Source organism: Mixophyes fleayi, chromosome 12, assembly GCF_038048845.1.
Source record: "Mixophyes fleayi isolate aMixFle1 chromosome 12, aMixFle1.hap1, whole genome shotgun sequence".
NCBI lineage: Eukaryota > Metazoa > Chordata > Amphibia > Anura > Limnodynastidae > Mixophyes > Mixophyes fleayi.
The window spans coordinates 22,908,464-22,921,022 of NC_134413.1; the positions used below are offsets into that span (position 1 = coordinate 22,908,464).

Genomic DNA, 12,559 nt, shown 5'->3' on the forward strand with positions numbered 1-12,559 from the left:
GACAATCGCAAGAGGAACAAGAAGCACGACAGGGGAGGAGAGACGAGGAGATCAAGCATGGAGAGAAGGTTAGGTGGATGGCTGGTAGGTTTTGAGAGCCCATTTGAAAGTGCGCAAATTAAGGGATAGTTGGGTGGAGCATGGGAGTTCGTTGCAGTGGAGTGGGATGAGGTGATCAGAGAGGAGGAGAGGCGACGGTCATTGGCCGATTGCAGGGAACGGGATGGATTGTGAATGGAGAGGAGGTTGGAGATGCACGGGCAGTGGAGTGGGAGAGGGCCTTGTAGGTGAGGGTGAGCAGTTTGAAAAGGATTCTATAGGAGAAGGGAAGCCAGTGTTAGGCAAGGCAGAGAGGGGAGGCAGAAGAGGAGCGGCGGGAGAGGAAGATTAGTCTCGAAGCCGTGTTGAGTATAGACCTGTCTACTCTCTGACTCCATTGTACGTCCTGTCACACTCTGTGTGAATCCCCATAGCATTACTCACACTCATCTGTGCTAATTATGTGTATAACCTCATCTATATGTTACTTGCTTCAGAATCAGTGGACCTTATAAATAAATAAAAAGTTATAAAAATAATAATAATGTGGGAAAAAAAAAGATAAAAAAAAAAGTTATTTCCATCATATGAGAACACATACTGGCATACAGGGTGGACAGAAACTTAGAAGTCGTCATTCATTAATATGTGTGTTTGCTTATTTTTTCAGCCATACATTTGAGGTGGTATAAGTACAGCATACAAAGTACCATTATATGATTATTCCCTTGATATTGATTTAATCTCACTTTGTCACGTGCGCAGCTCTTTGTTCTTCACATTATGCATAATCTAAGTAGCTCTCCTATACATTCTCTCAGTTAAGAAACTCTTTAGCATTACATTTAATAAAGTGTTTAAAGGCAACGTGTGGGCGGTTTGGCCCAGAGGTGCAAATCTACTTTGAAATACTTAACAATCCTTTGTTATATGCTGTAGAACAGTGAAATATAAAACAGAATAAAAACAATATAGATGTTTTAATAAATCTATATTTGCTTTCAAAGTTCTACATTTATGTCAAGTACACTATTAAGACAGCAATAACAACAACAGTATGACTCACAATAATGCAAACATAAAAATAACAGCAAAAATACAAAATATGTTTTTTTTATTTGTGTGTGTTTTTTTTTTACTTAATGCAGTGGTGTACAAAAGGCGGTACGGTGACCTCTCACATGTGGCCCTCCCAGCTATTTCCAAGACTATACATTTGCTATATATTCAGGTGAAGCTGCATATTAATAGATAGCTGATTGAAAGATGCCTCAGGAAGAAAAGGGAGTGCAGATCAAGGAAGAGCAGAAGATTACAGATCAGCACCATGTGATCTCCCTCCTTCCCCTGCAGAAGGACCAGAATCCTGGCTGACAAGGTAAGTGTGTCTTATAATGTAGTGGTAAGTAATGGTTAATTATTGTCCATTAGTTAATTAGTAGTCATTACATGTTATGTAGTTGGTGAAGGCACAGTTAAAAATAGAAAGTAAATTTTGTAATCACATATTCGCTCTCATAAGCTACAAGCCCTGATTTAACCCACTACAAAGTCTGCTGAGCCTGTCTCCTCCTTATACTTTGCATAGATAGCCACTGACTTCAAGTGGTTGCCTGAAAAGGAGGATGAGACCGATAAGAACAAATAATTAAAGCACAGTGTACCTGTAACAAATAGCAGCCATAATACAGTATATAAAAGGAAGTAATCTTTTTGGATGCACTACTGAACACTTAAAGAGCACAATACTTAATTTTAAATCTAATTGGAGGGTTGTGACACCAAATCATCACTTCTATTTCTGACTCCATCCTTTTTTCAGTCATTTACAATGATAAAAACTCACCATTCCTTTATAGTTCATCTATAATAACATGACAATACAATTATAATCTCTGTTGGTGTAAAAATCAGAGCCAAGAGGTAGGGGCGACCCAATTCAATTATTTGCCCCTTATTTGTGGTATCTTGATGACCTATACAAGTCGTGTGACCTGCACTCTGATTGGTGGATAGTTCCACTCATTCACTAATCAGAGAGAAGATACCTCTCGCTACTCTTATTGGTGAGTGGCCAATGTCATCGACCAATCAGTGTGCTACTGGATATGACACAGTCATACCCAGTTACTGTGTGCCTGCCCACTGCATGGCGGTGCCGGGCAGGAATCTCTGCCTGCCTCTCGACAATCAGGCAATTCTATGTATTGGGCACTTGGGGGGTGGTGATTTCCACCTTTGCATCCACCACTGGGAGGGTGACTTTTTGTTTTGTGTACACCTTAAGACATTATAAGCCAAGAAAGTATCTCCTCTATTATGTTGATGAAAGTTTTCAGGCTTGGTGGTAGAGGGGCACTGCACTCTGCTTAAATGTTTATACCACACCCACACATTGGTGGCAAAATTGAACCAGATACAGCCTTTCGGCACATAGACCTCTTGGGAAAATGACCACACACATTGGCTGATAGCAGCAATCTTCTGACTGCATTTATCAACATGTCCAATAATAATTCAATTTATTATGATCAGATTATTATAATACACGAGACTGGTTTTGGCACAATTGGGTCATTTCTTTCATAGCCCTGTTGATTTCCCAGCGTGTATGGCCAGATTCATTTATGGCCCTCTGAGGTTCTGGACAATATCCTGCAGTGACCTCATTGTACAGAACAATGTCTTTCAGGAGCGAGCAGAACATTAAGCTTTTCTATAAAAATGTTCACTGTAAGTTCTTCTTTTCAGGCTTTAAGAACAATTGGTTTCATTTATTGTTAGGCGCACATCCAGGTAGGGTGCAGGTTTGCTCCCGGACAAATCATGTTGCGTGCTCTTTTAATTTATTTTTATTGCTATTTTTACACTTTAGATTTGATCTTGGATGCACATCCCTCCCAACATTAAATCTGTCCACACATATTATATTTGACCCCCAAACCCCTGCAGCACACCATGGTTTCGCCATGGAGCAAAAGTGCACCTTCTAGCTGGATTTTCTCCTAACTCTATCAAAGTGCTGTTCTACGTCACTTTGTTATAGTATAGCAGTACTAATAAGTCGCTTCTGATTGGTGACTTGCATATTGATCCCTCCAGCTGATAGCACATTCATTACAGCAGTAACGAATGTACTACCGTCATGTTAAGCCCCCCCTTGCGCTTGCTCAAGAAAAACGCGAATAAATAGAGCATGACTGTCCAAAAGCTGCTGCTGCCAACCGCGAGCACCAAGGCAAGTGGGTATAAGATCATTGGAACCAAAGGGTTCCATCCCCATACCTATGTGCTTACCGGCATTAAAAAACATTAGTAAAAGCAGGTAACCAGCCTTAATAAGCAATACTATATACACACATATACTATAAAATCCAAAATATTTATATTTAATTACGTAATGTTCATGAGAGTGAAGTGCATTGAGTTAAATTATTATTAAACAAAGTAATAGTTATTTACATTTAATCCTTTATGTTTTTGTTATAATGAAATTATTAGCTTTAAACCATTTAGCAATATAATATGCTTGTACCGATAAATATGTATATCATGTTTACAGGATGTCTCTTCTGACATATGACCGATGTATACATACAAATAGTAATATTGTGTAGGTATATAAAGAACACTAGGGCCATCTAGTGGAAATAATTTGAAATTAATTCTACATTTAATACAATGAAAGACAGAGAATTGTAATTATTACTTAAACTGGGAAGAAAGAAAAATGGAGTAGAAAAGCAAATATTTCACTTCCCTATTGTAGATTACTAGGATTGAAACAATAAATCACATTTATTACATGGATTAATATTTACTTACATTAACAAAATATAAATACATGCACTTATTTCAATTTAAACATGCATTAAGGGCTTGTTCAGATGAGCATTTTCTCAGCATCCCAATGCTTACATGATCTTAAAGTGGTTTTTGTCATGTTCAGGTGGAGGATGGTATAAACAGATTCTGACAAAACACTTGTGTGAATGAGGCCCCTAATTTTAGCTAAACATCCTCATTCTGCATTCATTCATTCGGCAGCACAATGGCCTAGTGGTTATCACTTGTGCTTCGCAGCACTGGGGGTCATGAGTTCGATTCCCGACCATGGCCTTATCTGTGTGGAGTTTGTATGTTCTCCCTGTGTTTGTGTGGGTTTCCTCCGGGTGCTCCGGTTTCCTCCCACACTCCAAAAACATACTGGTAAGTTAATTGGCTGCTATCAAAAAAAAAATTGACCCTAGTCTCTACCTGTCTGTCTGTATGTATATGTCTATGTGTGTATCTATATTAGGGTATTTAGACTGTAAGCTCCAATGGGGCAGGGACTGATGTGAATGAGTTCTCTGTACAGCGATGCAGAATTAGTGGCGCTATATAAATAAATGATAATGATGATGATTCTGGAAAACATCCAATAGATTAAACTAGGGCATGTTTTTTTGTTTTTTTTAAAAAAGCCTATTTGAACAAGTCCCTTTTGAGCTGATACGTGTTTGTTTAGTTATAATACAAATAATTATATACAGTGAAAAATCTAATTCTACATTTGTATTGTGCAACTTCAGTGGCACTTACTAAATGCAAATTGACAACATAGAGTTATACAGATGTCGAGCTATATAAGCATTCGTGGTGTAGTATGGCTGAGAACTTGCTTTATAGCTGTTGGTTTCTGAGTGCAAGTAAGAAATGGGCCGAGTCCTTTTATAAAATGACATAAAACAATAAAACTGCAGATATGCTAGATCAGGCTTGGTTAACCTGTGGCACTCCAGGTGTTGTGAAACTACAAGTCCCAGCATACCCTTCCAGCAATAAGCTGCTATATATTGGCAAAGCATGCTGGGGCTTGTAGTTTCACAACACCTGGGGGTAAATGTATCAAGCTGAGAGTTTTCCGGCGGGTTTGAAAAGTGGAGATGTTGCCTATAGCAACCAATAAGATTCTAGCTGTCATTTTGTAGAATGCACTAAATAAATGAAAGCTGTGTTTTATTAGAAATATCTGAAAGACTTGTATCTGCTTTCAAAATCACAAGATGAAGAGAAGGATCTACGTATGTGCAAACCTAACAACTTATGATTGCCCTGTGTCATTCTACTTCAAGTAAAGTAATTATTAAAGAACACCAAAACATAGATGCATTTTTTTATTTTTTTTAAATAATATCTGTTTTTTAATAACATCAACACTACCTCCAAAATCTTCCACGTAACAGGTAGAAAAACATCTCTGATTCTAGTAACTCAAGTGAATTTAAAATTAAAGGTACAATCAACTGTCAAACTACATCAGTAATTTATATACTGGAATGCTCTTGTCACCCGAAATATGTAGGGAAAACAAAAAGGATGTTGAAGTTGCGTATTCAAGAACATATAAGAGCAATCAAGAATAAATCTGATACTCATGCAGTCTCTAGACATTTCTTTAAAATTCATAACGGAGACCCGAGTACTCTAAAATTTAAAGCTATAGAATATGTTGATCTTGGTCCAAGAGGGGAGGATCTCGCCAAGAAATTGGCATGTAGGGGAAATGTACTGGATATATAAACTGAGAACTTTCGTACCTTTAGGTCTTAATGAGGCATTTGAGATAGCACCTTTTATATGATATGTTCTAATAATATTTTATTTTTTGTCTTTTCTCTTCCATTTTTCCCTTTTGTATTGTTTTAAAATATTGTATCATTTTTTCATATTGTATAATTTTGCATAATTTTATTATTGATGTATATTTGCAACTGATATGGAATATTTTTTCTGCCTATGTATAATTGGGAGAATTGTGGATATAGAGGAGTTTAGAATAATTGTCAATATTGTAGGAAAATATACTCTTTATATATTTTTTTGTATGTTCCTTACCTTCTGCCTATGTCTTATCCACCTTTTGTAAACCTCCCTCTATATAATTAGTTATGTATTTATATGTCCGTATGTTAAGGGCGGATATATTTGAGAGACATACACTCATGTTGGCCTCGTGAGGGCGGAAATGACGTCGCGGACCTGTATCCGGAAGTCAGTGTTTTGGCGCCCACATTCGCAATTTCACTCTGACTAAACGCGTTAAGGGAAAAGGATAAGGAGACACCTGTGATTTCTCTGGTTTGCTGTTTGGTCCCCTGTCTAAAGAATATTCTCTGGGGTATCTGCACCTGAGGAATCGTTCAGATAAGCCTTATATTCTATGTTTTGATGTACGGGCATTTATTTATTTGCTTATGCACCTGGATGTTTAATAAAACTTTTAAATTTTAATTGCTGTTTGGGCATATTACACTATGTTGTTATCTCTTCGAGTTCTAGTGGTTTTATGGATCTGCTATACATCTTCTGAGGAGGAACTGGGGGTAAATGTATCATAGTGCGGATTGTACAAGTCGCCGGAAATCCGCGAGATGACAGCTTAAATTTAAAGCGGCGCTGCCTTGTAAAGGTGCAATTGGTGTATTTGGAGTTGAAGCAGCCTACTGTATGTGAATTATATTTTTTGATCTTCAGCACTTTAAGCACTTTTTGGTGATATTCACTAAGCGCCGTTTGGTCTAATTACTATATACAGTAGAAAAACATTAGTTGACAAATACAGGTATGTAAAGTATGTATGGCTGAGTGTCGCAGTGGATGATTTGGGAACACATGATCTCTCTGTAAATGTGTGGAAGCGAACACAAGGCCTAGAAAGAAACACTTTATAGTGCTCAGTAGATCAACGTATTGAACAGTGACGTTACGAGTATGTAGTGCGATCATACACAACATGCCAGATGTGTATTATTTTGTCTCCACACAATAAGTACAGGGTGTCTCTGTTTTCACAGCACCTTGTATTTTCTTAAATTGGGTAAAACTGAAGAGCCTTTCTATGATTATCTGTCAAGAAAACTGTCAATGTCAAGTAGCGTGCTCAAGGAAAATAACTATCTACAAGAGCTGTGTCTGAGCCTCTTCATACCAGAGTAATAATGAAGTACCGGTACAGACTTCTCTCAGCGAAGAGGATTATAATAAGCAGAAAACCTACAGATAGGATTTCTGCCCCTTCTAGGGGGGTATTATTAACCTTTCTGCAGCCAAGTCGTTACCAGGAGTTAACACTATGAGGCAGATTTATTAATTAGCAGTTTTGTTTGTGTCACTTTTTGGAGCTATATATGGTCGCACCGTTCCCCATATACTGACATTCAGTATTCATGATGAAGCCTGTATCGCTAGGCTGCAGTCACAAAATTACTCTCTGTAGCTCCCTACCAAAAACCGCTACCTACAATCTGCATTAAAATTGGATGAGATGTATGTGAGTGGATGGGCTTACCGCTACCCTTTTCTCTTGTGGTTTTACCGTTTCGTCTTGGGGTTCCCTTTTACCATCTAGAACCATTACTGACCACATCTTCTGGTGTTACTTCACCAGGCAGTCACCGACTATAAGTGCCAACTGTGCACTAGTTGTAGGAGAATAGGTGCTGCCACCACCAGATTCCTTCAGTGGCACCTGGAACTGCTTACGGCTGGGTCTTGTGGATAGCTGCTGTGGCACCTCTTTGCTGGTGACAATGGCTGAGTTCTCCAGTCCGCTTACTTAGGGTCAGGACTACAAGGCAGCAGGCAGAGCATTGACTCCGGGGAATGAATTAGAGTATTAGTGGTTATCTGTAGGTCACAGCAGGCCATAGGCATCGTGCAGGATCTTTTCAGCAGTTTATTATCACTGTTACACATCACTCTGCTGGAGAAGAACGAAATGGTACACACAGAATACAGCAACATGTGTTCTTTACATAGAGCCAAAACCAGTTTTCACTCTTTCCCTAATGGGCAATGGTCAGGGACATTATGCTTGCGCGCAGTTAATTTATCCCCTGCTTAGCCATTAATACAGACCTCTTCTTGTGCAAACAGACAAGGTTTCAATGCAGGAATATTACATATTAATATTTAGCATTACGGGGTTGCTATAGGCAACATCTCCACTTTTTCAAACCCGCAGTTTAGTAAATCTAGCCCATAGAGTTCAAAGTGAACATGGTGTGTTAAAAAAGCCAAAGTGACATCATGAAATGTTCTACTATGACTCCTGGTCAATTATTCGGTATCCCCATACCTAGGAGAACGCGTCAATACTATTTTTGGGGTAATTTGTCTGTAATCTAATAAAACTAATCTAATATTGTTTTATTAGTAATTAATATTGATTTTGTAATCCACTATGCTACCAAATGAAAGCCCTATCTCTTCTGAAAACTAAACAAACAAAAAACTACAATATAAAATGTGCTAAGACGTTGAAATGAAACAGTCGTTCATTGCGAAGCCGACAAAGTACAAAGAAACAAAAATTGTTCATTCGATAATGTGCAAACTACCTCTAATGTCATATCCTGTATTTCATTTACTATACGGTGTGATACATTCTGTTTGAATTCAGTTGCCAGCATTATGTCCATAGAATTCAGACCTACTCGCTTTATTTACATGGGTTTTATTAAGTAAAAGAAGTGATGTCATTGCCTATTAAATAATTGGGTACATTTTACACATACTATAGAAGAATTCAGTACATATGCAGAATTCGATGAGTTGAGGATATATCTGCAATAATTATGTTAATGAGGTAGACCTGTAAATGAATTACCAACAACTGGAAACTTCACAATTGATCTCCTCAGCGCCTCTTACGACCAGCACCTTACATTCGATTTTGACGGAAATTCCCAAATAGTCTGCAAGAAAACAAAATGTGCAAAATATAAAACACTCCACATGTATTAAAGTGCAGCTGTCACCAGAATACGTTTCAGAAAGGTTGAGGTTTTTAATGGACAGCAGATAACCCATTTCCCAATGGCACTGTGATTTAGAGGATGGTAAAGGAGTGAAATAGGTGGGCCATATTGACATCACTATGTTATTGACTTGCACAAGACCTCTTGCAATTGTAGCTAAAAACTCTGCTTTCTACTCCAAGCCTCCAACAGTCGTTTTTCAACCTTGTCTTTATATTATCAAGCAGAGTTATTTATTTTTGTTAACATTTGATGATGACGAAAAGCTGATCTCTGGATAAAAATGTATTAAATGTAGAGCAGAACTTTGTAGCATCCCAGGTGAATAAACAATTGTGCCTGATTATATAAACACTTGGATACAAAGCACATATAGAAGCCAGAAGCATAAGGCAATGTATATAGCAGGCCTTGCCAACTTGTGGCTCTCCAGGTGTAGTGAAACTACAAGTCCCAGCATACCTTGCCAGCTGCAGTCTGGCTATTTGCTGGCAGAGCATGCTGGGATTTGTAGTTTCACCTGGGGAGCAAAGGTTGGCCAGACCTGGTATATAGCAACAGTTGCTGGATGGCATGCACAAGCTATAAAACCGAAGTCGCACCTTTATATAAAACATTCAACCCCAAACTGATCTTCCTCTGCTGCCTATTTTACAAGTTAATTTCCTCTTCCAGCATCACAAGCAGCAACAAACATTTTATAAACTGACTAAATGGCCAGTGGGTCAAAAGTTTAAATAACAAAGGAGAGCATGCCCAGATATTCATTTTCCGACTTGCAGCTGCTGCTGCTGTTAGGTGAATGTCATGCCATTATGTGTAGGTCTTGCAGTCTGCATATGGTATCAGAGGCAAACGCAGGATTTAGAAGAGGGGGTTTCCGCCCCCCCCCCGGGAAAAAAAAAAATAGAGCGCAGCAGCTCCATTTCAGCGAGTCTGAATTCTACAGCAGCCGTGGCGCTGTCAAGAAGCTTCCGCGGCAGTGCTGTATTATACTACAATACAGCAATGCCGCGGATGCTTCTTTGACAGCGCCGCGGCTGCTGTGGAGTACCGTTGGTTCCCGGGGGGGAAGGGTTTCTGGGGAACCAGAAACCCCCCCCTGCGTGCGCCACTGGGTATTTCTTTTACTCATACTTGCCAACTCTCCTCTGAATGTCCGGGAGACTCCAGAAATTCGGGTAGATCTCGGGACCAAAATGACACGATTCACCGCGGATTCCTCACAGATAAGGCCATGGTCAGGAATTGAACTCGTGACCCCAGTGCTGTGAGGCAGAATTGCTAACCACTAAGCCACCGTGCTGCCCACAGATATATTTATGAAACTGCCACGTGTATAGACTTAATCATGTCTCAATCACAAATCAGCAGATAAAACCACAATGACCTGCAATGTTTTCATCACGTGATAATATTACGATAGATTATTATTTTTCCTGACATGTTCAGTTTTTACCATTACAATTTCCAAAGCAGAGAAGGAATAGTGCCAAAGAACTTCTCATACCATCTGATACATCTCTATTGTTATTATTGCACAATATATAGAGGACAAGTGGGAAGGTTTATGGATAGTCCTTTTAAAGTGTCACATACAGAGGAGGTGGAGTCTTGTGAATGCAGCCTCACATTTCACTAGGAACTGCAGTCATCATCATCATCACCATTCAATTATAAAGCGCCACTGATTCCGCAGCGCTGTACAGAGAACTCATTTACATCAGTCCCTGCCCCATTGGGGCTTACAGTCTAAATTCCCTAATACACACACATACACAGGCTAGGGTCAATTTTGATAGCAGCCAATTAACCTACTAGTATGTTTTTGGAGTGTGGGAGGAAACCGGAGCACCCAGAAGAAACCCTCGCAAACACGGGGAGAACATACAAACTCCACACAGATAAGGCCATGGTTGGGAATTGAACTCATGATCCCAGCGCTGTGAGGCAGAAATGCTAACCACTTAGCCACCGTGCTGCAGTCTCGATCTTGTTGCTGGTACCTAGTGAAATTGTAAGTTGCATTCTCAGGTATGTTCCTATTTAGAAGTACACACCTTCCTTCATGCTCCAAATGGTTTCCTTGTGTGTATGCTGCTCGATTTCGGTGTATAAAGTATGATGAAGAAGCGTTTGTTCCTCTGAGTGATCTGAAAGCAATTTCGGCATTCATGCTGCGTGGGTTACTGGTCATACCTCCTCCATGGTGTTTGGGTTTCTTGTCTTAAATAGAAAAAAGGTATATTTAGTCTGTAATCAGTCTTCAAATAACCACCAGCCTTCCAAGGCAATGATTATACAGAGTAGTATCCATACACATAACTATAACAATAAATGTCCCCCTCCTTAATAAACCTCCCGGCCTGGTGGTCTAAAGCCGTAAGGAAGATGCAGGAACTCCCATTTCCATTCCAGTCCATGAATGGGGAGGGGTCAGTAGTATATTTTATTTATCTACTACTCCTCAGTGCGCAAGGAGAGCTGTTCATATCTAATAAATCATCACTTCTCTCTTGTCTGTAGCCAGGTCAACTAGTGACAGGCAGTAACATAGTGTCACTTCTTGACCAAAACTCAGATAAGCGAGAAGCACTGACAGCTGAATTGACATTCAGAATGTTGACACCATAATGTTGACAGTCAGAATGTCGACATATTCAATAGGTCTACAGGGTTAAAAAATGTCAACATTTTCATTGTCAACATTTTGACTACATCCCAGATGAATCACAGCATATCTAGCTGTCAAGGTAAGTGGAGAAGAGATTTTCCTTTGGTGGGGGTTTTTCATACAGAGTGACAGAAATTTGCATAGGATAGGGGAGTTGGAAACAAGGAAAACTGTCCGTAGGATGAAAAAGGGACCCCTCTAGTGCAGGTGCACTGCCTGCACTTTAGGTAATGATGCGCCCATACTAAGTAACGTATATATGCTGTAATGTCCTACAGTGGACACACTCTGACTATCCGGCTCATGTGTACATTATATATAATGTGCATATAGAAAAACTAACTTATTTCCATTCATGAAAAGGTTGTAGTCGTACAATGATGGGTAAAATATTGCTAACTATTGTGGCAAGAGCCCGCTACTGCTGAAGCACAAACGAACAACTTCTTCCTTTTTATGTAGTTTTATTGTCAGGATGGTAAATGTTTTGACACCGTACAGATTTTACAGCAAATATGGAGACCCTAAACGCTAGCTAGACATAGACAGTCTCTCTCCAGACCAGCCAGCTTCCCCAGTGTTGGTCTCACTGAACAAATAACACAGTCAAGCTTTTATACATGATACTCCTCCCCCAGCCCTAGCTTGATGGACAGGTGACACACCCACCTTCTCTTTAAAAGGAAACGCCCATCACTGGCTCTGTTTGCACTAACAAACACACCCTGTCTGTTTGCTGAGAGGAAATAATGTAAGTTAACAAAACTTTAAACTACACATAAGTTTTTACCTGGTTTAATCTCAACCTAGGTGCATAACTGTGCCAATGTTTTATTCTGTTTGTATACTTTCTCTGCATCTTGTCAGATAAATGCCTCCCTTTGTTACACTATGTTTCATAACTCCTCTGCAAAACAGATGTTGAATGAGTTATAGAAACGAGAAGGACTGTAATGAGAACCCAACACAGGGGATGATTTTTTAATGAGTGACGTTTTTAGACATATTCATTTCCAGATCAGTCAGCATAGAGCATGTCAGC

The 12,559-nt window shown here is 39.3% G+C and overlaps 1 protein-coding gene across 1 annotated transcript in view; it reads right to left on the reverse strand.

The window, feature by feature from the left end:
- Positions 1 to 8,523: 8,523 nt before the first annotated feature.
- The window catches only part of LRRC9 (leucine rich repeat containing 9), an 83,634-nt gene continuing 79,598 nt past the window's right edge, over positions 8,524 to 12,559 (reverse strand). The window contains exons 32-33 of the mRNA XM_075193402.1: positions 10,904 to 11,069; positions 8,524 to 8,780 (exon numbers count right to left, since the gene is read on the reverse strand). Coding sequence (XP_075049503.1) covers positions 8,747 to 8,780; positions 10,904 to 11,069 — 200 coding nt within the window. The 3' untranslated portion in view covers positions 8,524 to 8,746. The remainder of the gene's footprint in view (positions 8,781 to 10,903; positions 11,070 to 12,559) is intronic.